The sequence below is a fragment of the Bacillus rossius genome, chromosome 10, assembly GCF_032445375.1.
Source record: "Bacillus rossius redtenbacheri isolate Brsri chromosome 10, Brsri_v3, whole genome shotgun sequence".
NCBI lineage: Eukaryota > Metazoa > Arthropoda > Insecta > Phasmatodea > Bacillidae > Bacillus > Bacillus rossius.
The window spans coordinates 55,165,743-55,193,654 of NC_086337.1; the positions used below are offsets into that span (position 1 = coordinate 55,165,743).

Sequence of the window (27,912 nt, forward strand, 5' to 3'; positions counted from 1 at the left end):
CTCACTATCTGACTGCGAACACTTGAAAAGAACGTGTAGACACCATCAACACAAACATCCTTTTACATTCACAGGAAATCACTTATATGCATTAAATCTTTCCTTGTAATAATCATTGTGTTCCCAATTGAAATATGTCATGAAATGACATTATACTTGCATTCTACCATAGTGTTACTAATAAATTTGAGAACATTACTATGAGGAAAAAAGAAATTGTATTAATTTATTTAAGTTGACTGTCATGAGTAAGATCAACCTATAATCTGGAGTTGCCAGAAGAAAAAAAAATGATTTACCAATCCTTATAATTATTGATGCAGAAACTGGATATATCTCCCTCATTTAGGCTGCCTTTATTCATTGGCAGTTTTCAGCAAGTTTCCACCACGGGAATAGGAGCCAGATACTCCGCCGACACTATTTGCTTTAAACAATAATTACGCTTGGAAACATCGACATGAATACCAGATCTAGTAAATTAAACAATATGTTTATAATTATATAGACAGTGGTTATAAAGAGGATGAGCTCAGAACTGTAAGGACCTGTGCTCAAACTGTTTGCTCGATCAGACAACACCGCGGCACAGTGTGCTGCATGTGTGTGTATTGTCGTCACACATACTGCGGGCCTCGAGGTCCGGGCATCGAACCAAAGGACACGTGAAGAGTTCCACTACATATTGTTGTGTTGTGTGGATGTCTCTGTAAGAACTTCTCTTCGACCGTAGCTGCAGAAGTGCACGGTTGGTCTCGACTGGCTGAGATTGCCTCACTGGCTGTCTGGATGCCCGTGACCTTTACCTTTGACCTTGACCCCGGTGGCCATATTGGATCCGCCATCTTGGATCCGCCATTTTGGATGACGTCATTTTGTTTTCTAGAACATCCCGGCATTTTGTTTTCCGCCATTTTTAATTATGACGTCACCGTTGCAATTTCCGTTACGCCCGCCATCTTGAAAATCTTTATTTATTATCCGATTTTAATGAAAAAAAATTTAAAATTTATAAATTATATTTAAGAAAACATACATGTATGACATGGAGCTCGCCAGTGGCTGGTAGGGGCGCCGGGGGAGGGGTTACTGAACCCTACCCCCTTTCTCTTTTAATCCAAGAGGGGCCCGCCATTTTCAATTCTGGCCAAGGGCGCCAGTCACCTCGGCTCACCGGATGATGTGGTGCCAGGTGTACCGCAAGTCGAACTGCCCCAGCTACAAGGAGAAGTTCCTGTTCGCCGTGGACCCGGCCGAGTACGGCAGGCGCTCGCTCGCCTTCTACGTGTACGCCAGCGACAAGCTGTCCAACACGCTGGTCGACGAGGCGGAGCTGCGGCTGTGCGACGTGGCGCCGCGCCAGCCCGTCACCACGTGGCTCACGCTCACCGACTCCTCCGAGGTGAGCCCCCGTCACCCTCCCGTCCACGTCCGCCCCGCAGTTACTGGCCCGGACAGACACCGGGTCCCTGCGTGAGGGAAGCCTTCTCTTCGCAGACGAGAGAGCCAAGCGCCCGGTCGTGCATCTTCGGGTTTTTTGTTTTGTTCATTGTAACTCATGATAACTAGAGACCCGGAAAATTCGCGGGTTCAATGACCTCCAGGATAGACTCCAATATCCTCCGCACACTCGGGCAAATGCCAACTGTTCATTGGCTGCTGACTTGTGAGTCGTCTCGACTGGGTGGCCTGTGATTCGACACTTCTATGAGTGAGGGTCTCTAATTGGCCCTCAGTCCTCCAGATTAACAGTGAACCAATGACAGAAGCAGCACTAAGGTATAATTATTTGAATTTTAGCATAACACGAAATGAACCCACGGATTTTCCGGGCCTCTAATGATAACTAATGGTCAATTAGTAGAGACCTGCAAAATTCGCGGTTTCGATGGCCTTCAGGATGGACTGCACATACCCCTGTACACTCGGGCACATAACGCAAGTTCATTGGCTGCCGACTTGTAAGTCGTCTCAGCTGGTTTGTCTGTGATTCGATTCCTTCTTTGGTTGAGGGTTTATAACTGGTTGGGATTCGTCCAGATGAACAGTAAGCCAATAGCAAAATTATCTAAGAGGTACCTATATGTGTTTGAATCGTAGCCTATCACCGAATGAATCCGCGAATTTTGCAGGTCTCTATCAATTAGGTTAGGTTAGCTACATTATAAATACTTCAAAACATTTTAGGACTGTTGATTTGGTTAGGATAGCTACATTAAAGATACTGTGAAATTATTTAAATTGTTTCCTAGCCCTGGATAGCTACATATTAAAAAGTTATTTGCTAAGCAACCATAAAATTATATTACAGTATTTCTAATGTAGCTATACTTACCTAATATAAACAACCGTCCACAATGTTTTAAAGTATTTATAATGTAGCTAACCTATCTTCCAATCGACCACAAAATTTAATGCCACACCGGTTTATACAATTAGATACAACGAAAAAAAAAAGCGAGCATGAACTTGGGGGAACTTCGGGTGTGGCTCTCTCGTCTGTGAAATGAAGGCTTCCCCTTGTGTGATGCGGGAGATCTGGAAGGGCGACAGCAGTGCTGATAACGTCTCAGGGATCAGGAGGCAGCCAACTGTCTGGTCAGCTGAGCAGAGTTACGGGGCTGAGGCGGTGACTATGCTATGGATGGGTAGCCTCAGCCCCTGGACATACCTGGATCTCTAACATCTCTCCTGTTTCGCGTGTACGGCGTATCCCCGTATCCACGCCCGTGGGGGCCCCCGGGCCGGTAAGGGCATAACGGCTAAGAGGGCTGGGTTAACAAATAAAAAAAAATTGGTTGTCTGTAAAGTCGGTTGACGGACGATAGTTTAACGTGACAACGTCATAACAAAACATTGATGAAATGATTGCATACTTTTATGAATAAAATTGAATAATTTTTATTGAGTTATCACTATTTTGTATGGATACAAGGAAGGAGTGAAATGAAATCTACAATTTAATTGATAAATTTACTTTTATTTGCACTCATTAATTCAAATATGTTTATTACTTTAACGAAGAGATTATTTAAACTATAACTTTTATACATGTTTGCTATTTAACTTCTTCCAATCTGTGTTATTCTGTTAAGGATAGGACGATGATAGGGAAAGTAGGACACGAATGGGCGTGTTTCAAGTTTAATGTGCCTCGAAACAGTAAAATCGATTGTTGTTCCAATCTTGTGGAAGAGAGATAGATGCGGCGCAAGCGTACAATGAGCGTAACGGGACACAGCGTAACGGGACAATGTGCGTAATGGGACACTTTTTCGTGAAGTGCAGCCGGCGTTCATCGATTTATTAGACGTCACGTTAAAATGGGAGCAATCCCTATGACAAGTAATGTCAGGTGGCCCCTCCCCTCGCTCGAGTTCAGCTGGCGACTGCTTGCTTGCACTCCTCTAACTGCTTGCAAGCAGCTGGTGATCGTACACCGAGTGGCACGCCAGCAGTGGCCAGGGGCTGCGCGCACAGTTCCTGCCGTACAGCTGTGTCTTCGAGCGATGGCGGAGTCAGGTCCACACACCGGAAGGCTTATTTTAGAAGTGCATGAGGGACTCGCAATGTGTTACATGGCTGTAAAGGAATACTCAGAGAATTAGAAAACAAAACAAAAAACAAGTGTCAGAAATAGTTACATTATTGCTCAACAAAGACATTTATTTCGCTGTGTGAACATCACAAACAAATGTTTCTACTAGCTATTTGAATGTGGCAGAGTGGTGCGTTTTTTTAGTGGCTCGGTGAAGAAGGAGCTTAATGAGTCAGAAATAGGCTCGGAACGTTTATAAATATATGATCTTAAATACTTTAATTCAGTGGTTCCCAACCTTTTTCAGCTGGCGACCCACCTTTCCTTATAGGAATACCTACACGTGCTATCGGTCCATGGTGGAGTAAAAAAACCTTATTTATATCGTATCCCTTCCTTATGTATGTATATTTTACCATGAAATATTGCATATATATATATATTTTTTTTAAAGATACCGATTGATTATTGATAAACAATTTGTGTTCTGATTTGAAAATGGTTGGAAAAATATAAGCAGTTAGCAGCAAACCAGTTATTTATTATTAACAGTAGATACCTATGTGTTTTCACACAATTCAATTTGTTTTGATTTTTCTCTTATCTTTTCTGGTTGTTTATTCGATAGTTTCTGATAGTTTTAGGATCGAGGCGCGACCCACCGTTTGGGAACCTTGAGTAGTTTAATTTAGTAGTTTCAAAAAAAAAAGGGGGGGGGGGGGGTGTTGTCTGTAAAGTTGGTTTACGGACGATAATTTGACGTGATAACCTCATAAAAAAACATTGATGAAATATTGCATACTTTTTAATTTTCAAATATTATTTACAGTTTTTACAAATTTAATTTAATTAATTTGTTTGAATATAATCACCAACAATTAGTTATATAAAAAAACTGAAATCAAATCAATGTCAATAAATTGTTAATTTGAAATGACGAAATTGGACAAATAAATAAAATTTTTGAAATTGCTGCTTTTAAAAAGTCCGCCTCAACCTGTTTGATATTATAGAAGATGTTTCTCGCACGGTGGTTGGCCGGTTCTTGCACGCTCGGCTCAGGCGGAAAGTGACAATCAGTCATGCTTTTTTCGTGCGTGCAGCCGGCGTTCATCGTTTTATAACGTAGAGACCGGAAAAAAATTCGCGGATTCATTTCACGACAGCCTGAAATTCAAATAGTTATACCTCAGTGCTTGCCTCTGCTATTGGCTCACAACTCACCTGGACGACTCTGGGCCAGTGAGAAACACTCAACTGAAGCTGTATCGAATCACAGGCCGCTACGTTGGGACAACCTTCACAAGACAGCAGCCAATGAGAGGGTGACGTTTGACCGAGTGTACGTAGAACTATAAAGTTCATCCTAGAGGTCATTGAACCCGCGAATTTTTCCGGTCCTTATTTATAAGACGTTATTTGGTCAAAAAAAAACTTTCGATGAAATAGTTTGGTTCACGTATTAAAGTTAACGTTATAAAGAAGCAAGTCGGGCTCGGGAGGGGCCATCACGAAGTGGAGGAGGAGGAGTGTTGTCGCCCGGGCCTCAGGGCTGAGCTGCACGTGTGTCGCAGCGAGGCACGGAGTGCGGGGAGCTCATGTTCTCGCTGAGCTACCTGCCCACCGCCGAGCGCCTCACCGTGGTGGTGGTCAAGGCCAGGAACCTGCAGCTGCCCCAGGGCGACGGCGGCGAGGTCTTCGTCAAGGTCAGTCCGCCGTCGCTCTGCTGCCCGCGGGTCGGCGCTACCTTTGAGTACATATACTGTATAGAAGTCGCGAGTGGATAGGATTTACTCTACGTCTTTCAGAAGCGTTTGATGAGCAGCTTGGGAACTTCACCGCTGCAGGGCGCTGCCGTAACGCCCTGTATCATCTTAGGCAGAGGTGCCGCCCCCCCCCCCCCCCCCAAACACTATGACTCACCCCCCCCCCCTAACCAATTGATGCGCCCCCCCCCCCCCGAATTTTTTTATGCCATTTTCTCAATGATTTACTCAATTATTTTATAATATTATACTTTTTTAGTATTATATTTTATCACATTTTGCATTAATTAAAACTGATTTTCTAATAATAATTTTTGTTATATCAGGTAATATTTCCATCCTGAACCGACAGATGCCAAACTGCTTTTGTTGAGGAAAGTGCGGGGTGGCCAATTTGATTTACAAGATCCCTTTCAATTATCAAAGAACCAGAAACGTATTTTCACATTATAAGCTATAATTATGTAAATAATATATACATTTTTCTCGTCTTTTAACCACCCCCCCCCCCCTGAAATTTTAATGACGCAGTCTGCGTCGTTACCCCCCCCCCCCTTGTGGGCACCCCTGTCTTAGGTTGTTATAACGTTAGAGCGCAGCACTGTCGTCCGCTGGCGCTGTCATTCCCCCGCACCCCCCACCCAACATTCACTGCAGCTCAAGGTCGTTCAACGGGAGTTTGTGCTTCACAAAACTGTAGGGATGATAGGTGGGGTAGAGGGTGGGTGGAGGACAACGCATGTTTGAGGGGAGGGTGGGGAAGGGGTGTTTGAAGAGTTCGACACTTGTCCGCTAGGGACCACCACAAGTCGATGCCCTAGAGATGGTGGCGATTGCGGCGGTGAATTAACCAACTACCTCAAAACCGTATTAGAAATTTTAACCTGGGCTGGCGACTTCTATACAGTATATATGTTCAAAGGCCCTACCTGTCTGCTGCACCGTGATTCATGTGCAAGGTGTCCGGACTACTAGGGTTCCTATGCTTCTGTAATATCCTTAAAAAGGCTTTAGTTTAATAAGAGCTTTAGATATCCTTACATTTCATCAAGAATCTTAACTCCTTTATAAAGACCGATAGTGTGAAAGTAATGGATAAATATTTTAATGTTATTTGTTTTTTATTTGGCATAAAACAATGCTTTGTGTATGTATGAGCAGTTCAATTGGCAAATTCCTTGTTACAGAGATGAGGGGAAGGGGAATGTGGGATTAATCTGTAAGAATTGAACTAAACAGTAAAATTATTTTTTATGCATCAACTTTTTAACATTGTATTTTTTTTCTTAAGGGAAATCCTTTTGATTGCATTGAAGGCGATGAATTAACGATTCTAAAAAACTCCTTAATTTTAACGAACCATGTACACGAATTTATGAATACGCTAATAAATTCAATGAACAACATAATGATATAATCACAAATGTTAATTAAAATCAGTGATTAATTTTTCCTTAATGTATTATGTATTTATTATATACAAACGACAAACCTGTTATATCTGTCGAATTGCTGAAGAAAAATTCTGGTTTTCTTACAGGTTTACTTACTGCAGCATGGCAAGAAAGTTCACAAAAAGAAGACCTCCATGAAAAGAGGAGAGACGAGTCTTATCTTCAATGAGGCCATGATTTTCAGTGTTCCTGCGCATGCGCTACAGGTACATAGACAGAATGATTTAGCGTGGAGATGGATCTCTATAAGAAAATTTTTTTTAAAAAAAAAGGGGGGGGGGGGGGTTGTCTGTAAAGTCGGTTTACGGGCGATAATTTTACGTGATAACGTCATAATAAAACATTGATGAAAAATTGCATACTTTTTAATTTTCAAATATTATTTACAGTTTTTGCAAATTAAATTTAAATAATTTGTTTAAATATAATCACGAACAATTAGTTAAAAAGCCCGCCTTAACCTGTTTGATATTATAGAAGATTTTCTTGCACGGTGGTTGGCCGGTTCTAGCACGCTCGGCTCAGGTGGAACGTGACAATTTTTTTGCGTGCAGCCGGCGTTCATCGATTTATAAGACGTTATCACGTCGAAAGGAACATTTAATAATTAATTTTTCGATAATCACTGTCAAGTGTTTGAATATGACTACTTTACAAAAAAACATGACATACATGTTTATTTTTCTAATTATTTCTATTAATTTCTCCATTTATTTCAAAGTCAGTGTCGAAGAGAGAAAAGGCCAGAGCACAAGTAGAAAGGTTCAAGAAGTATTCAGTCAACAATGCTGCGAGTATGTAGCTGGGTTCTAGCCAGACTCGCCAGAATGCAACACGATGGTAAACTGACACAAGTCCATACCGCTGGCTCTGGAACACTCCACACAACATGGGACACAGTGGCCTGTCCGTAGGCCTCCAGACAGGCCACAGTGAAACTTAAAGTCGTCAAGTGCGACAGTTGTTTGATGTTGTCACCCAAACACGCCCTGTGCACCTGACGTGATTCCCGATACGAATGTCGCTTGTTTTGTGTACCGTATGTGCACCTAATCCATTCATCCGATTGCGATGAAATTTTGCAGGATTGACCTTCGAAACACGGGGTAGGTCACACTGTCTAGGTGAGATTTCGAGATCACACCTTGGAAACAAAATGCAATAATTACTCTTGATGCATTTCGCCGTGGTTTTGTTGATGCTTTCTTAGTCTCCGTGCCAACTGGCTTTTACACTGTAGATGCTTTCTGGGTATATATGGCAACGATATTTTGTGGCGGCAGAGGCGTACCCACCAGGAGTGGCATCTATGATGAGTAGTGCGAGAGTGTTCTGCCTGTAGACTCCTGTGGCGAAGCGCTGCTACCTACTACAAATGTTCATAAATGGCATGGCCATCCACACGATAAGTTCTCGCCGAAGAACATAAAAAAAATTGGTTGTCTGTAAAGTAGTTTACGGACGATAGTTTAAAGTGACAACGTCATAACAAAACATTGATGAAATGATTGCATACTTTTATGAATAAAATTGAATCATTTTTATTGAATTATCACTATTTTGTATGGATACAGAGAAGGAGTGAAATGAAATCTACAATTTAATTGATAAATTTACTTTTATTTGCACTCATTAATTCAAATATGTTTATTACTTCAACGAACAGATTATTTTAACTATAACTTTTATACATGTTTGCTATTTAACTTCTTCCAATCTGTGTTATTCTGCTAAGGATATGACGATGACAGAAAAAGTAGGAAACGAATGGGAGTGTTTCAAGTTTAATGTGCCTCGAAAAAGTAAAATCGATGGTTGTTATAATCGAGTGGAAGAGAGATAGATGCGGCGCAAGCGTACAATGAGCTTAACGGGACACAGCGTAACGGGACAATGTGCGTAACGGGACAATTTGCGTAACGGGACACTTTTCGTGCCTATAACCGACGTTCATCGATTTATTAGACGTTGTCACGCCAATAAAAAAATCTCTGTAAAAGCGATTAAATGCAGCTGTTAACTGAGATAATTTACCAACACACTGTCTGTAAGTTGTAGAGGTCACGTAAGTGTCGAGCCCCGAGCGACGTGTCCGACTCCTGCAGTCGCCGAGCTAGTGCCGCAGCGCCAACCTCCACCCTGCGCACACCATAACAACCCTAACTACAATACCCAATAATGCACTTGCAAAATAAATGACAAATAAGTTGCTAAATCCCTAATTAAAAAGTGCACCGAGTTTAGCAGCTACTGTTCGCAGCTTTTTGCTCGAACGAAAACACGATTAGGGTGTTTTGACCTAATGGTCTAGAAGGATAAAAGGGGCAGTTGTATCCTCTATATTATAAAAGAAAGATATAGTTATTTCACTGTTTTAAAAGCCTATAAAAGGGAATGGTAGAAACATAAAAGGGGGGGGGGGGGGGCGACATGTTAGTTTTAAACAGATTTTTAGAATATAACAAATTTTCATTCACTAAATTTTGGTTTTGTGAAAGCATATTAAATATCTAAAAACTTTGTTTTTAATTTATTTGAATGCTTTAGACCAGTGGTTTCCAAACTTTTTCTGCTGGCGACCCAGCTTTCCGTATAGGAATACCTCCACGGTCTATCGGTCCATGGTGGGATAAAAAACCTTATTTTGTATCGTATCCCTTCCTTATGTATATACATAATTTACCATCAAATATTGCACATATACATATGTGTGTGTGTGTGTTTTTTAAAGATACCGACTGATGATAAACAATTTGTGTTCTGATTAAAAAAATTATTGACAAAATGTAAGTACTTTGCAGCAAAACAGGTGTTTATTTAACAATAGATATATATGTGTTTGCACACAATTCGATTTGTTTCGAATTTTCTTATCTTTTATGATGGTTTATTCGATGGTTTCTGATAGTTATAGGATTGAGTCGCGACCCATGTAACCCATCCGCGACCCACCAATGGGTCACGACCCACCGTTTGGGAACCGCTGCTTGAGACGGTTCAGTGGGAGTGTGCGTGCTGACGTGGTGGTGGGTGCAATAGAGGCGGGTGTTGCAGACCATCCACCTCCGGCTGTCGGTGGCGGAGGCGACTGCGGAGGGCCGCGCCCTCGCCGTGGGCCACGTGATCGTGGGTCTGCAGGCGTCGGGCAAGGCGCTGTCGCACTGGAGCCAGATGCTGGCCTCCCTGCGCAAGCCAGTCGCCATGTGGCACCCGCTGCGCAAGTGAGGTGCCCGGCACCGCGGCGCTCTGGCGGCGGCCGGGAGCACTACCTCGTGGGTCGGCCAAGTCGCTCCCGCGGCGCTCTGGCGGCGGCCGGGAGCACTACCTCGTGGGTCGGCCAAGTCGCTCCCGCGGCGCTCTGGCGGCGGCCGAGAGCACTACCTCGTGGGTCGGCCAAGTCGCTCCCGCGGCGCTCTGGCGGCGGCCGAGAGCACTACCTCGTGGGTCGGCCAAGTCGCTCCCGCGGCGCTCTGGCGGCGGCCGAGAGCACTACCTCGTGGGTCGGCCAAGTCGCTCCCGCGGCGCTCTGGCGGCGGGCGAGAGCACTACCTCGTGGGTCGGCCAAGTCGCTCCCGCGGCGCTCTGGCGGCGGCCGAGAGCACTACCTCGTGGGTCGGCCAAGTCGCTCCCGCGGCGCTCTGGCGGCGGCCGAGAGCACTACCTCGTGGGTCGGCCAAGTCGCTCCCGCGGCGCTCTGGCGGCGGCCGAGAGCACTACCTCGTGGGTCGGCCAAGTCGCTCCCGCGGCGCTCTGGCGGCGGGCGAGAGCACTACCTCGTGGGTCGGCCAAGTCGCTCCCGCGGCGCTCTGGCGGCGGCCGAGAGCACTACCTCGTGGGTCGGCCAAGTCGCTCCCGCGGCGCTCTGGCGGCGGCCGAGAGCACTACCTCGTGGGTCGGCCAAGTCGCTCCCGCGGCGCTCTGGCGGCGGCCGAGAGCACTACCTCGTGGGTCGGCCAAGTCGCTCCCGCGGCGCTCTGGCGGCGGGCGAGAGCACTACCTCGTGGGTCGGCCAAGTCGCTCCCGCGGCGCTCTGGCGGCGGCCGAGAGCACTACCTCGTGGGTCGGCCAAGTCGCTCCCGCGGCGCTCTGGCGGCGGCCGAGAGCACTACCTCGTGGGTCGGCCAAGTCGCTCCCGCGGCGCTCTGGCGGCGGCCGAGAGCACTACCTCGTGGGTCGGCCAAGTCGCTCCCGCGGCGCTCTGGCGGCGGGCGAGAGCACTACCTCGTGGGTCGGCCAAGTCGCTCCCGCGGCGCTCTGGCGGCGGCCGAGAGCACTACCTCGTGGGTCGGCCAAGTCGCTCCCGCGGCGCTCTGGCGGCGGCCGAGAGCACTACCTCGTGGGTCGGCCAAGTCGCTGGACGGCCAAGTCACTGGCCGGCCAAGTTCTAATCGACGATGTCAGAACCGCATCAGACAATTCAGGCTTGGTTGCACGGAAAAAAAAAATTAAAATTTTATTTTCCCCGGTAATGCGCTTTAAATGAGCAATCCATGATATTATTCTCGGTGTTTTCGATTCCATAAAAAAAAATTGAAGAAAAGACATGTGAAATTTTGCGTACAAAAAGTTGTAACATACACGAGTGTGTATCGAGTGCAATTAATAACTTTCAGTTGTCTACTTATTGGCAGTGGACATGTTTGTGCACATTCATTCTAGTTTATTCTGTTGTGCGTCAGTGTCAATACTATTGTGTGTTTTTCTGCACCTCATATAGTATCACATTTGCTTGAAAGAAGTGTCACAAGGTGAGAGCAAAATATATTGTGTTTTCTGTATTATATTTTGCAATATTTATAGCACCAATTTTTTTTTTCGTGCATAAAGCCTTTGCCTGGTGAGTGTGGCATCTGGCAACACTGCTGCCATTCAAGAGTCACTCACCAGACGCTGGTTCTTAAGCCTGTATCACACGATGGGTGGTTTCATACAGGCTCTGCTAGAAGCTAGCCAAGACTGCATGACAGCAGGTATGGATGTTTCTACGGAAGAAACTATCACAAGATGAATTGCGAGTGGTGTATGCCTCGCTTGTGCGAATGGGTTTGTTATGATAATTAATACTTTTTGTATTGTAAAAAAAACATGAATGTTTCTCATCATTGTAGCATAATACTGTAATTGCTTCAACAGACCACATGTTCACCGAGTTTCAAATCAATAATCAAGAAAGCTTCAATCCCTCCAAAAATAAATTACCCTTTAAACACTAGAGGCACACTACCACTTCATTCTAATTGGATAAAATTTCCACCTTCTACGAAACCTTTCATATAAATTCTAACACGACCGATTACAAAAAAAAATTGGTTGTCTGTAAAGTCGGTTTACGGACGATAGTTTAACGTGATGTCATAACAAAACATCGATGAAATGATTGCATACTTTTATGAATAAAATTGAATCATTTTTATTGAATTATCACTATTTTGTATGGATACAAAGAAGGAGTGAAATGAAATCTACAATTTAATTGATAAATTTAGTTTTACTTGCACTCATTAATTCAAATATGTTTATTACTTTAACGAACAGATTATTTTAACTATAACTTTTATACATGTTTGCTGTTTAACTTCTTCCAATCTGTGTTATTCTGTTACGGATAGGACGATGATAGGAAAAGTAGGAAACGAATGGGAGTGTTTCAAGTTTAATGTGCCTCGAAAAAGTCAAATCGATGGTTGTTCCAATCGAGTGGAAGGTAGATGCGGCGCAAGCGTACAATGAGCGTAACGGGACAATGAGCGTAACGGGACAATGAGTCATCCTTTTTCGTGCGTGCAGCCGGCGTTCATAGATTTATTAGACGTCACGTCAAAAATTCCATGAAAACGGCCAGCACTCTGTCAATTCCTCCAGAGAGCCATCCATACCAGCTGCCAAGGAAAACGTTCCAAGGAAACATCCATCGTGTGATATGGGCTTTGGACACCCTCCGCTGTCAGACTGTGTTCCGTTTTGTCACCTGACGCCTCATAATGTGTGTGTCCTGGAATGGATGCGGTCAGTTTTGCCATGATGATGCTGAATTGCCATGTTAAAAATTCAAAAAGAGCAACATTTAAAATCATATGTTTTACATGGTCAGGCCCGAAAGCCTTAAATTATTACACGGGATATATTTATTTACATATACAGTTATGTTAATGCACTGACATTTGTGTGAACAATCGGGTCGCCTGATGATTTGTATTTTTTTTTTTTAACAAAATCTGGCGGATCTAACACGAAATTTCCCTGGTAGATAAACAGGCAACACTTTGGAAACTGGTCCATCTGCAAGGATACAAGTTATTGTTTTATCAGTTGCAGAAATTATTTCTTGAAGAGCATGAATATAAAATGTGATAATTATATATCGTTACACAGTATAGAGTATACATTACCAATGTAACTTCATTATCGGGACTTAAATCGTGATGACTTCATCATCTACAAATTGTTAGCAGCCATTTACAATATGTAGTGTAATTTGATACTAGGGGCTATTTTTGTAAAATGAGTAGAAGATTTTTAATTAAAACATGGTCTTCCTACACATGAACGAGTATGTAGTGTAGGAAACTTGCAATACGTCATACCATTTAAATGATTATAAAATTTTTTTTGTTAGTAGCCAGGTATCATAAGAGATAGAATATTTTTTGAAATGTTTTTATGTTGAAAACTGAGAATATACCTTTGAAATTTTAGTTTTATATTTACATAATCTAAAATCAGATGTTTGGACGTTAGCACATCACTTGTCATTCAAGAGTAACGCACAATAAGAATTATTTTCCTTTTAGTGAATTTTCCCAGAGTCGCTGTCCTTTCTCGCTGGTATGTGAGTAGTCGAGAGAACAAAACAAGCATCTAATAAGTTGCTAATGTTGGCACTGTTGAAACCCCCCTCAGTCACGGTAAGGTGAGACAAATGTATAAACTGTGAAAATGTATGAAAAAGGTTTGAATATATCATAAACAAAAAAAAAAAGAAGACATATCCCTAGTGTAAAAAACAAACATATTGTTGTTCCAATCTCGTGCGAGAAAGTATTTATTATTGTATTAATATTATTTACGTGTTAAGAAACTGGTCATAAGTGTGGTTTATGTTTTAAAGAAATATGCTTCCAAACCAGAGAAAACGTGTGTTAATAAGTTTCAGGCTGTAGAAAATAAATTATCCATGGCACTGTTATAAGAACGTATGTACACTGTAAAGATTTTTATGTGGTTAATCAAGTGCACCTTTTAAAGGTACGCTTGATATAAGACTCAGATATCCTATCGTAATATTTATAGAAGTGTTTATTAAATATGTGTTGAACGGAAACTGCATGTAACGAGATGGACACGGTATGTTCAGCTAAACATGTCGCCACAGTGCATTCACAATCTCTGCTAAAGGTGGTTATGGAAGTGTCAGGTTTTGTTCGCAGAATTGCATTGTTTATTTTGCTCGTATAACTAATTGAATGAGATACTTGCTCGATAACTATTCAAGTGTGCAGAGTTACGCAGTTGATTGCTTACATGCTCTGTTAGCGGCGCGGAGCTACCGGGAAACCGATGGGCCCGTGTACCTGCACATAGAGGCCATGAAACATTCGCTCCGCGAGCTATTGTGTCCCTTACAGCTTGTAGGTTCCTGACCGTGTTGGAGTGTCTTGTTCCGTAATATGCAGTTGCCTGTTCGACGCCTAGTCCCAATGCCTGAACCGGTGTGGAACACAATCATGTATGCAAGCCACTCATCACATCTGTATGACAATAAACTGATAACACAGTGTATAACTGTGTTTGTCTTCCACCAACAAACCTTCTCTGCCTTCTCCACTCCTGATTCTTGCCACAGCATCAGCCTGTGCCCACGGAACCAGCTTGGGACCACAAAAGCAGTCTACACCCATGGGACCAATGTGTGCCTGACGCATCAGTCTATGCCCACGTAACCATTATGTGCCCACATGAGTAGTCTGTGTCCATAGGTCGTCTGTGCCCACAGGAGCAGTCTGTGCCCATGGGACCAGTCTGTGCCCGTGGGACCAGTCTGTGCCCGTGGGAGCAGTCTGTGCCCATGGGAGCAGTCTGTGCCCACAGGAGCAGTCTGTCCCACAGGACCAGGACTGTCACCTAGCATGCCACATGAAGACAGAGGTTTATGCACCACCGCGTGACCCAGTACCCTGGTCTCTATCTTGGGTGCAAGACCTCGCCAACCGCAGTCTAAGGGCTGTGAACAGCCTCAGTCGACTTACACTGATTATATGATGTATGAAATATTATCCAGGCTTCAGATAACAATTTTTAATGGTAATGTGCCTGACAAGGGGACCACCAAGTATGGTACAAACGGATTTTAATGGGTCTTACATATGTTGTGAAGGGAGGCTCCCAGAGTACTAAGCTAAAAGGGTTTTGTCCAATCCGCTTTAGTTTTCGCGAAAACGGCGGTTAAAGTTTTATACGAACGTTTTAGACTGGTAAAATTTCGTCGCGCCAGGCAAGCCAGCCTAGTCTAATTGGTAAGGCTTGCCTAGCAGCCGGCCGGTCAGAGTTCGCTTCCTGCTCATAGAATTTTTTTTTATTATTTCATAATTCTTTAATAATTCTTATTTTAACGCTGAAATAAATAGTCAAAAAATATTTTATTTTTGCGTAATGTATTGCTTGGGCAACGATTTCTACCTGATTATGCCGTTCCCAACCTTTATTTTAATAATCGCTCTTATGCTGTAGTTACGGTAGGCGAGTCCTAATGGAATTTTAATCTTTTAAAGGGGAAATAAAAGGTCAGGAAGTAAAGGACTATAACACATCATTCACTCATTGTTATATTTAATGCTATTCAATGTGATTTTAATACACTTCTAGGAGAGAGGGAGGCTGCCCTAGTCACTGGCCATGGTTACTGGGGACACAGTGTGGGAGTGTAACAGCCTCCTGTGGACCGCCGACTCCATCAAGAGCACGAGCAGAGAGGTGACAGTGGCTGTGAGGTGCAGTAGCTCCTAGCTACTATCTGCCCAACTACAAGGAGAGAGGGAGGCTGCCCTAGTAACAGGCCATGGTCACTGGAGGGACAGCGCGGGAGTGTGACAGCCTCCTGTGGACCGCCGACTCCATCAAGAGCACGAGCAGAGAGGCTACAGTGGCTGTGAGGTGCAGTAGCTCCTAGCTACTATCTGCCCAACTACAAGGAGAGAGGGAGGCTGCCCTAGTAACAGGCCATGGTCACTGGAGGGACAGCGCGGGAGTGTGACAGCCTCCTGTGGACCGCCGACTCCATCAAGAGCACGAGCAGAGAGGCTACAGTGGCTGTGAGGTGCAGTAGCTCCTAGCTACTATCTGCCCAACTACAAGGAGAGAGGGAGGCTGCCCTAGTAACAGGCCATGGTCACTGGAGGGACAGTGCGGGAGTGTAACAGCCTCCTGTGGACCGCCGACTCCATCAAGAGCACGAGCAGAGAGGCGACGGCGCCCGCGAGGAGGACCAGCAGAGCCGGGTACCAGTCCACCAGCCCCACGCTCACGAAGCTGGAGGCGTGGCCGGTGCACTCGGGCTTCCTCGTGTACAGTCGGACCAGCTCGCGGTTCTGCAGCCCGTGCTCTTGCACCTTGCGGTACCTGAACAATCGATTTCCCTCTATAGTCACACACTTGTGTTTTAGCTGTGCAATGTACATGCAGGGTGAGCACAAATGATATCAGTACAATTTCAAAAATTCTAGACGGTGTGGACAATGTACCTTTCTGGAACTTTCTCCAGTCAATTTTTTTGCAGATGTGTCGGATTCGCTCATTGCACGTTGTCTTCACTATAATAAACTAGTGTTTTTAATGGCGCCTACCGCTCAGCAGATGTTGGTGCGTACTTCAGCTAGCGAAAAGGGGGTCAGTTACTATTGTGCAACGTGAAGGGGACACCTAAACTCATATTTCTGGGAGATGTCTAACAGACTTAACATTTTTGAATTTTTGCTTTTAGTACCTTCCTATATTGTCACTCATCCACTATCATAGCCAACAGCATGTTCTCTGGGGACTCAAGAAAGCATTTCTGTCTATCACAGGATCAATAATTATTTTAATATCATCTGGAATATGTCTCCTGGTTTGAACAACCCTAAAGTATGGGACCATATTTCACAGATGTTATTAATGTTGAACTAGACAGGAGCATAGGCCTATGTCTTCACAGTGCAGTTAACTAGTATAATGAGATCATTTGTAGCACTTATTTGGGAAATGAATAATCGTAAGTCCCGTAAGTCCAGAGTCTCTTACGGCCAGATCTGAAGCATCATTTCCTGAATGGTTTGCTCTGACAATATCCAGAAGGTACAGTTTGTCTTTGCTAAGGTCAGTTCTATCTGCATCGATTTCATCTAATTCAATTGCTTCTAAATTTATGACGGGTAATTTATCACAATCAAGCAGGTTTTTTAACCAATTTTTCCAGAGGATGATGCTGATACTACAAGCAATAACTCAAAATCAGAATGTGAAGTCTGTTAGAACTGTAACGATTCCCTCAATAATTTTTTGATGCCTCGAAGTACAGTGAGCTGATATATTGGACAAAATGTAAGCTGACACCCCTTTCAATGCTGTAAAGGTTGAAAACAAAGACTATTTCGTCCGTTCTGAAATACTTTTTTTTTTTTTTTAATATTCCATGCCATACCCAAACTGTTGAACGGTGCGATAAACTTGTCACAGATTTTGCAGAAAAAGTTTGCGGACAAGAAAACATAAACGGCTACATTTGAGCAACTTTGTTTTCTAGATCCACAATGCCAGAATCTGATCAAAAATCTAACTTTAAGATACAGTCCTTACAAAAAAAAACCATAATGGGCAGGGTGTGAGTGGTGAGTTCTAGGTAACTTCATAAAACCTAATTGTGAAATGGGCAAAGAGCTGCAAAATGACGTACTCATGAGATATAAGTGTACAAATTCATTCAAATTTAATTATTGTTGAAAAGATGGCTTTTTATAATTTTAAATACCACCGTGCATCTGTTTTTAAAATGGCAAAATTCCGATTTTTCTCGAAATTTCTAACATTTTTGTTTTATATAGTGAACTCAAAATGTAATGCATTAATATATAGCTCATCAGGCAACTTAAATAAAGTACTTAGTTACTATTTAAATCCAATAATATCTACCTGTAGATTTTAAGCGGGAAGTTCAAATTGAGTGATTTTGGTCTATTTTTCAAACTTAGGCTCTTTGCGCGAACCGAAGATCAAACGGATGATTTGTTGTATCGTTGAACTCAACTTTCGAGCCATATTAGAACTCTAAAAATTAATTTATTTTGTCCCACCACATTACTTGTGTTAACCACTGAAGTTAGCAGAGGAAATCATGAGAAGAGCTCCTAGCAGAGTGAAGTGGGTTGCCGGAGGTATGGCCACCTACCCTCTCTTCAGCAGCTCCTTGTAGGGCGAGTCCTTCTGCACCGCCACCCAGGGGTCGCTGACCTGGATGTAGCCGCCGATGCCCTGCAGCCCACACTTCTCCTCCTCGGTGTACGTGTCCAGGACCACCTTGTAGCCGCTGCTCTCCTCCATGTGGAACGCGAACAACCCGCGCCGAACTCTGTCCACCCCGGCCTCCAGGTCCAGGAAGTTGGGCTTCTTGGCCCCAGAAGACTTCACTTTCTGGTACAGGCCCTGGCGCACCGGGTCCGAGGCTGCCTGCACATGGTCACTTCCGACTGTCTCGGCCATTTTGACATCCAGGCGACGAGGCTACCTGGCTTCTCAGCTCTCACAGGTACTTAGATTTGAAAAATTCACAAGCATGTGAATTACGAGGACTCTAAGCTCAGGTTTACAAATTACTAAAATCAGTAATATTAGGCATGGGTTTTGAGTAGTATTTTGATGCTTATTTCTGAAGGTTTCCGCTAAGCAGTAAACTTAACATTATAGGTTTGGCTAATGCACACAAACTCCGATCTTGGGATACCGAAAAGCGAAGTATTGGGAGCATAAACATAAATCATACTTACATTTCTAAAAAAAACTTCAGCCATATTATTACCAGCTTGACTACTTCTAGGGAATGTGATAATAACGAGTGTCACTTCAAGTTGCTAATGTAAAGGACTCAATGGAAAGCACTGCTTTTATCAGCATTCGGCATTTGTTTTAACAATTAAAATGAAAATTTGTACTTGTAAATTTCTGTTTTTTATCAAAGCTAATGTAACATCAGAATATTTTTCCCAAAGCATGTACATTTCTACGCGCCTATCACTCTTCAGCCTTCCATTCCACGAGGAAGAGTTATCCACCTCAATACCACAAGAGGCTCGGAATCACAGTCCTTAAAGAAGGCTATGTATCGGGATAAATAGTGGATCAAGAAGAACTCTAGGTCTCTTCGCTTTTACTAGTTTCAACGCTTGGGAAAGAGAGGGGTGAAACTGAAATAGTAATAGCTGAGAGCTCGTGCCCACTCACCTCGAAGTAGTACCTGTTGTAGACGATGTCGTGGGCGCCCAGCTCCAGCCGGCTGTTGAGCAGGTCCTGCAGGGTTCTGATGGAGTCCGTGGAGGACTGCAGCAGGGCCACGATGCAGCCCGAGTACGACGTGTACAGGAACAGCACAGCCACGAACAGCACGATGGTGACGATGCGACCCGAGGTTCCCCGTGGCTGCACCTGTGAGCCTGCAAGCGTGTGTGTGTGTCAGCATCTGGATGTACCAGCAACTTTACAACAAAGATCGTTCCAAACACCACAGACACACGTGAGGGCACAGTACAGGGCAGTACAGTACAGACCTGCTGAGCACAGCCACACTCCCTGGCTGAAGGGCAGTGCACCCACCTTGCTGGCACACGGCACCCAGTGACAAGATCAGGACATCGGTCCAGGAGACTGCGCGGCTAGAGGCATCCTGCCTGGACTCCCGTGTGAGGGCACAGTACAGGGCAGTACAGTACAGACCTGCTGAGCACAGCCACACTCCCCGGCTGAAGGGCAGTGCACCCACCTTGCTGGCACACGGCACCCAGTGACAAGAGCAGGACATCGCTCCAGGAGACTGCACGGCTAGAGGCATCCTGCCTGGACTCCCGTGTGAGGGCACAGTACAGGGCAGTACAGTACAGACCTGCTGAGCACAGCCACACTCTCTGGCTGAAGGGCAGTGCACCCACCTTGCTGGCACACGGCACCCAGTGACAAGAGCAAGACATCGGTCCATGAGACTGCGCGGCTAGAGGCATCCTGCCTGGACTCCCGTGTGAGGGCACAGTTAGGGCAGTACAGTACAGACCTGCTGAGCACAGCCACACTCCCCGGCTGAAGGGCAGTGCACCCACCTTGCTGGCACACGGCACCCAGTGACAAGAGCAGGACATCGCTCCAGGAGACTGCGCGGCTAGAGGCATCCTGCCTGGACTCCCGTGTGAGGGCACAGTTAGGGCAGTACAGTACAGACCTGCTGAGCACAGCCACACTCCCCGGCTGAAGGGCAGTGCACCCACCTTGCTGGCACACGGCACCCAGTGACAAGAGCAGGACATCGCTCCAGGAGACTGCGCGGCTAGAGGCATCCTGCCTGGACTCCCGTGTGAGGGCACAGTTAGGGCAGTACAGTACAGACCTGCTGAGCACAGCCACACTCCCCGGCTGAAGGGCAGTGCACCCACCTTGCTGGCACACGGCACCCAGTGACAAGAGCAGGACATCGCTCCAGGAGACTGCGCGGCTAGAGGCATCCTGCCTGGACTCCCGTGTGAGGGCACAGTTAGGGCAGTACAGTACAGACCTGCTGAGCACAGCCACACTCCCCGGCTGAAGGGCAGTGCACCCACCTTGCTGGCACACGGCACCCAGTGACAAGAGCAGGACATCGCTCCAGGAGACTGCGCGGCTAGAGGCATCCTGCCTGGACTCCCGTGTGAGGGCACAGTACAGGGCAGTACAGTACAGACCTGCTGAGCACAGCCACACCCCCCGGCTGAAGGGCAGTGCACCCACCTTGCTGGCACACGGCACCCAGTGACAAGAGCAGGACATCGCTCCAGGAGACTGCACGGCTAGAGGCATCCTGCCTGGACTCCCGTGTGAGGGCACAGTACAGGGCAGTGGTGCAGACAGCCACCAGACCTGCTGAGCACAGCCACACTCCCTGGCTGAAGGGCAGTGCACCCACCTTGCTGGCACACGGCACCCAGTGACAAGAGCAGGACATCGCTCCAGGAGACTGCGCGGCTAGAGGCATCCTGCCTGGACTCCCGTGTGAGGGCACAGTATAGGGCTGTGGTGCAGACAGCCACCAGACCTGCTGAGCACAGCCACACTCCTTGGCTGAAGGGCAGCATAAACACGTTCGTCACAAATGACAGCGGAGGCTGCCGGAACACGAACTTTGACCTGGAAACATAAGCACAATTTTTGGTAAGAACATGCTGTATCTTACAGGGACCTGATTTGTTTTTGGGATTTTTGGGATTTATTTTTTTTGCGAAATTTATGTATTTTTTATTACACTCATGCAATGTCCAAATCAAAAGTTAGTAAACATGTGACAATTTTTGTCATGGTAACATTGGCCAAGAAGCAGAACAAATAATTGTGCTCAAGTACAGTAGGTTGCAACTCGTTTGGTTCTGAGCAACTTTCGCATGTAACACATCTTTTTCGAAGAGGGCCTATAAGCAGGATTTCTGATTGATGGTGCCGTTTTGACGGTTTTTCAAGTGCGGGGTGGACACAATTTCCCGAGGCCTAGGGCAACAGAGAGGCTCCGTTACATTTCAAGAATTTTTAATATGTGGAATGATTGACCCAGATAGCAGGGCTGGAAACAAGTTAGGCGATATGATGAATACGTTTACAATCGTGGCTCTGGTAACTTTGTACTAGCAAATCTGTCTTCAAGGAATTATAGCTATAAGATATTTTGTTTCATCTCAGCTGAGGAGACTTGGTTATCGCTTGGCGGCGCAATGTTAAAAACCTTATAAGGCAATGAAAAAATCTGCTGGCCACGACAGATGGAGGTTGTGTGAAGGAGGTGTTATTTCAAGATAATGAGCAGTACAGCATATGTTTCAGCCAGTAACTCAGATTATTTCACGCTCTTTGATTTGTATACCGTGTTAATTCTGTTTTAGCGTGTTACAGGAGGCACAACACAGCCATACAGTTGGCGAAGAATAATCGTGTTACCAGTTTGATTGGAATATTAATTAATATGTAAGTTCAAATATCCGAAATCTCACGCAAGAAACGGCGGTCTGAACATGCAGATTATAAATAGAGTCACTTTAAACATCTTTGTTATGAGTCATACATCGAGTCTAATTTTGTAAGGAGTTAGAACTATGAGAGCGATATTTAAAGCTCATCTATACATGCCACAATTTTATTTTATCTATTTATGCAATGTGCTGAATTTTTCCAGGAAATTATGGAATCCCGACATAAATCAGATGCACAAAAGCATAAATAAAAGCATCTATCGCAGATGAAAAACCAAGTAAGGAGGCATATTATTTGTTTAAAATTCATTAATGTTCACAAGTTTCAAAATGCAAACATTTCTAAACTTTCTCTACTCTGTAGCTTCTAAAATTTCTCAACAAATTAACATATCTCAATGTTGCTAATTTTATTTCCAAATGTTTGTGTTGCACTGCCTGTATTCTGCGTTCTTCCTGTTTCTGTTGCTCAAGCAGAATGATCTTTTAGCGTGCTTGGCGGAATAGAGAATCGCCTGAGATCAACAATGGGTCAACAAAGACCTACAGATCAAGGAACATCATGCGTTGAATCAAGATTTGCTTGAACACTGAACTTTGATTCTAGTATTGAAACTTTCGCTGATATGAAAGTGCGAAATTATTATTGACTTTTTTTTGTTATTGAGTTATTTTATATTTTAAGTGGTTCAGTATTACGCAAATTGTTAAGTTTAAAAATATTGTCATATATTTTTTTTTAAAAAGGTATAGAGGAAAGAAATTTATGTTTTATTGAGAAAAAAAAATTCTTAAAAATGTTGTTAAAATTCACTAAGTATAGCATTAAATCTCTTAAAGGTTTGCAGTATTATTGATTTTTTTTTAAAGTGAGGAGTTTGAAGAGTCGTGTATTATGTAACATGGAGGGGGGTCCGAAAACATTGTTGCCCCCGGATCCTTAATCTCTCTCGACGGCTCCGCCTGTAATTGAGGTTGGTGGGTTTCTTGAGACACCCTGCAGAGTTCAGATTCTGGCTGAAGGCGGTACCTCGTGGGCGTCGTCATGGCTATGTAGTCGATGACCGGCAGGCGGTTGGCGGTGAAGAAGAGAGCCGTCGCCCCGATGTCGGCCTCCTTGCGCTGTAGACTCCCCACCATGCCGCTCCACGAGCCGTTGGAGGGGTAGCCCCACGTGTCCACTATGCTCAGCTCCATGCTGGACACGAGGAACACAACTAATAAAACCGGTAACTGCGGTAATGAACTCGGGCATATGTTTGTGAGCAGTAGCGTAGCCAGGATTTGTGTATGGGGGTGCTAAGAAGCATGGCCCCCACCCCCACCCCCGGAATTAAAGCTGGTGGTCCGGGGGTCCTGCCCCGGGAAAATTTGGATTTTAAGGTGTAAAATAGTGCTATTTTAGCAGTTTTCGGTACTTAAATTTAAATATTGCAATGGTAAAATTTTTATTAATTTTAATATGAAATTTGTTTGAGTGATGAATAAGAAATTAATTAAAGATTTGGGCTAAGGGGGGGGGGGTTGAACCCTTAAACTCCCCCCCCCCTGGCTACGCCCCTGTTTGTGAGTATGTTTTATGTTACGTGCTAAAATAATAAAAAAATTAATTCTTAACATAAATTCAGAGAATTTTTTGTGGCATGGAGCGGAGTGCGAACTGCGAAACTTGACGTACACTAAGTGACTTGGGAATAAACATTTGCAAGTGCGAGTGAGGCCTTTTTAGAACAATTATTTATTATTAATGTAAATATTAGTAATCAATTAAACTGTAATGAAACTTGATTGGGCTGTCACTTACGAACCCAGTTCTCCTCACATTACATAGGTCGTAACGGTATATTTAGTTCTCTGTTACAAAACAACAAAAAATTTAAATTTTATTTCTTGATTACTTTTAATGGGGAATAGGTTTAAACATAATTTAAATATGATTTTTTTTTTAATTGTACATGTGCAATGATTTTATTCAAACATATATCATGATTATCATTGCTAGGAAAATGTAAGGTAACGGTGTCTGATCGCTGTCCACCTAATTCAATTTTAATGAATTTTTGAAACAATGACTTTAACTTTCACATAAGATAATACATGTACTTAAAATATATACTTAAATAAAAAAAAAGGTCGTATTTTTGGATTCATGTTTATTTGGTGATGACTAATAGATAAGTGAGTCAGGTTTGACACTCAAATTTCGCGTCGTGTTGCTTACAAAAATAAGTATTCACCATTTTAACAAGACGAGCACAAAAGTATTTAATAAATATTCCTTATTTCTTCTATACCTCGAGCTGCGCAACACCTGTAAGCGAAATGGCTCACCTTGCATTCATTATATCAACAACATGGAGCAGTAGAATGTAGTTCAGCTTCGTGATAGTGTCGATATGTTTGTCGTGCAAATCCATCAGGTGGTTCAGCGTGTCGTTAAAAGTCACCTGAAAAACAAAATTACTACGCAATGTATTCCATTGTAAATGTTTTGCGACTGTATGCATCAAATGCTCTAATTATATATGATGTCGCAGAACTGTATTAAAAAAACAACTTAAATAACACTACCTATATCATCAGTGGTATAATGTTACCCTTAGACAGACTGCATCAGATATTAAACCGTGATCTTCTCATCATTTGATTTAGCAATTGAATTTGTCCCTGCTAAACCATACAACAAAACCAAAACATTATGTTAGATCTTAGTTGCGGCTTATTTGATAACACTATCGGGCGGAGGAATACAGTGGGTTCACATATTTGTCAAGGCCCGAGTGAAACTTCCGAAGAACGCACCACCATGGCCGCCCTGAGTGTGGTCCTGTGCAGGTTGGTGCGCCTGGCGGGCCAGCCCAGCAGGCCCGACCCCCTCTGCCACTGTCCCGTGGCTGTGAACACAGCTGCCTGGTCGGGCCCCATCCTGTACACCTCCGTCAGCGAGAAGCTGCCCTGCCCCCTCCTGTGCACCAGCGTCACCTGGCTGTCCACGAACACCTTCATGGAGGAGAACATGGGCAGAGACGTGTCCCGGGCGCCGGCCCCCTCTTGGGCAGGGCTGTCTGCAACACGGTTGCTCCTCAGCACTTCGCTACAACGAGACTATCACACGCCTACACAAGAACTGTGTTTCATCAGGATAGTTGGATTGAACCTTTTTTGCATTTAGTCTGCATTATGAGATCATAAGTTCTGATCACTTTAAAATTTCCACCACAGCTTTAAAATTTTATGCTTCTTACCTGCTACTCTTGCTTGAGTGAAATTCGGTACGTTATTCCCAGAGGGAGCATTTATCATCAGCCAACGTTGAGGTGGTGAGAACATGTTTTTATCATCAGCCTGCAACATTCATGAACATATGACTTCATTACCAACAGGAAATGAACTTGATATTGCAGTGTCAAGTTAAATAAAATTGGCAAATAATCTCACATAGTCCCTAAAGTATTTACACTTGATGTTTCTGAAGGGAGTTTTTGAACACAACCATCCCAACATATCTAGTTGAGTATCCCTCAGTTGATTACTACACAACACAGATAATCCAACAATGTATCAAAAAGCATGCTCTTCTTGCCATTACTGTACTGCAGTGAGGGCTGTGTAGCACAAGAGGTCACATCACCAGCACTCCGTGGCTGAAGACGGCGCGATGTTGGTTACTGACCTGCCTCATCACACCAGCAGCCTGCTCACTCTGCAGGTCCAGCAGGAAGGTGACTGGCTGGAAAGGTGTTGCAGCTGGGATGTGGCCATGACAGTCCTGCACTGACGTCATCAACCCAGCCTGGGACAGAGCCTTCACCAGTTCCACCGACTCTCCTATCAAGTGAAATACAGATCAACAATGAACTGTCTGGTGTGACAGGTAGCAGAATTACCGATACTTTCCTTAATTGATTCCAAGCGTCAGTACTCGTTAAAAAAAATGGTGTGTGCTGAACGTGAACACGTGTACGTAACGCTATTTATTCACTGTAACTATTTTACACTAATGTTTTAAATGTGCAATCGATAGATTTTGACGAGAGCTGACGATTAAACCTAAACGAAAGCCGTAGCTACTCTGAGTCAAAGGTAACGGTAATCTCGAAACGCAGCAAAATGACCTCAAAATGGCTTGGCTTCCCCCTCCATCGCGCGCGATGCGTCACAGTCCTCGCTTACCCCGATTTTGTTATCATTTTTTTTTTTTATTGCCACCACCTATGGAAGCAATTTTAAAGTCGTATTCGCGTCAAAAAAGATTTTTTTTTTTGGTTCAGTGAATCTTTTGGGCAACTGTACTCAGATATTATCTTTTTATAATAAAATTTAAAGTATTACTGAATTATAAGCAGTTAACACTTTGCAATACCAAATTTTATTACGTGTTTTTTTTATAACGTTAGGCATGGAGGTATGAGCAGCCAGGTTGCAGGTTCCAGCAGGAGATACCCACGAGTGTTCCAGCAAGTCAGGACCACCACGGGAGGCCTCAGGACAGCCTGCAGGAACTCCAGCAGGTCTGGTTGAACACAGCAGGCTGGCCCCAGCAGCGCCATCAGTAGTAGCAGCCTCGCCACCGCCATGTCTGTGGCTCAGTCCACAACTCTCCGAGAGAGATAGCGAAGTGGATGAACTCTGTTTCTATGTACGAGATATTTGTGACTTGAGTACGGCATGTGAGTAAAATTTTGTATATCGTGTACGATGATTTAGCTATCTGATACGATAGTTTGTGCGCACATTTCGGCTTCACTGTAAGCCCGATGAAGTAGAGGAATATGCATGGGCTCGTGACTCACAGACACGTTATTTCCTTCAAATATACACCAGCACGCCGCCGACTCTAAGCGGTCGTCCTAATACCTGTGCTTCTCGCGCGCCGTATCACATAGTTTCCATATCTATGACGCCCAGTGTAACCCGCAACTTGAATAGCTGAACGGATACTCCACAGAAGGCACATCAATTATGGTTCTACCATCTTCCATACTCCACGGTACCGAAAAAGTAAAGCATTTTGTAACAGGTAGTTACTCCCTGATCATTTAAACATAATAAGTAATATTTTAAAGATCATATGGCATTGTGCAAATGTCAAAACAATGAGATACTAGTGTCAGTATTTAATTATAAGTGTAAAAAATTATTTCATACTTTATGTTTATTAAGTGCAACCATGCATATTGACTATGGAGATTGGTAGAAAATGTAAGAGGATGCAAAATTAATTAAGGAAGGGCAGTGCATGAGGGGAGAGGTTAGTGGCTGATCCTTATATGTCGGGTGTAGTGTGAGGATGAATAAGGGAGGAGGATGCTATGGTATAGAATGGCACTTAGACCACTCTTATGCGACATATAATGTATCAGTTTTCTTCTTCTACTTGTCTGGGATACAGACCTTTCAGAAGTGGTCCTAGGTAAGGTCGGGTTATGTTCATAAGGGATGTAATTGGCCAAGCGCACTGACCTACAATTTTGCCGATGGAAACTTCAAGTTCTTCCACCCCCCCCCCCCCCCCACCATCCTGCAAAAGACCAACACCATTGAAGATGCTCCAATGCCACTGACTTCCTTCAAGGAATACTATTGACAGTTTTTGCGCCAGACAACGTGCTATGAAACACTTACCTCTGCACAATAAATTATTTTTTTATGCATGCAATTACTGAATGTATAATACCTATATAAATATTAATAATATATGTATTACTGAAATAGGCATATTACGAAATAATGCAATTTTTTTCCTAGCCTAAATTAATTCTAAGTGTGTTTGGGGAGGGTCCAGGTTAGGGGAGGACCTAAGTGTGTCTCAGGCCGAAGCCTATACACTCTACCATGCGGGTGTTTAACCATGCAGGACAAGGGCGCGTGCATCATGTGCTATTGGGGTTTACTGGACAGCCATGGCAGCAAATGGCGCCATGGCTGATGCC

The 27,912-nt window shown here is 44.1% G+C and overlaps 2 protein-coding genes across 2 annotated transcripts in view; one reads left to right on the forward strand and one right to left on the reverse strand.

The window, feature by feature from the left end:
• LOC134536194 (synaptotagmin-12) overlaps positions 1 to 14,537 on the forward strand; it is a 28,022-nt gene extending 13,485 nt beyond the window's left edge. The window contains exons 6-9 of the mRNA XM_063375844.1: positions 1,193 to 1,402; positions 5,113 to 5,244; positions 6,845 to 6,964; positions 9,813 to 14,537. Coding sequence (XP_063231914.1) covers positions 1,193 to 1,402; positions 5,113 to 5,244; positions 6,845 to 6,964; positions 9,813 to 9,983 — 633 coding nt within the window. The 3' untranslated portion in view covers positions 9,984 to 14,537. The remainder of the gene's footprint in view (positions 1 to 1,192; positions 1,403 to 5,112; positions 5,245 to 6,844; positions 6,965 to 9,812) is intronic.
• Positions 14,538 to 16,126: 1,589 nt separating this feature from the next.
• LOC134536351 (glutamate receptor ionotropic, delta-2-like) lies at positions 16,127 to 26,556 on the reverse strand. Its single transcript, XM_063376104.1, has 9 exons — positions 26,427 to 26,556; positions 25,682 to 25,807; positions 24,782 to 25,044; positions 24,311 to 24,426; positions 23,010 to 23,177; positions 20,929 to 21,149; positions 19,227 to 19,435; positions 18,178 to 18,455; positions 16,127 to 16,373 (listed from the first exon to the last, which is right to left on the reverse strand). The coding sequence occupies exons 1-9, from the start codon at positions 26,554 to 26,556 to the stop codon at positions 16,127 to 16,129; spliced, it is 1,758 nt and encodes a 585-aa protein (XP_063232174.1).
• Positions 26,557 to 27,912: the final 1,356 nt, after the last annotated feature.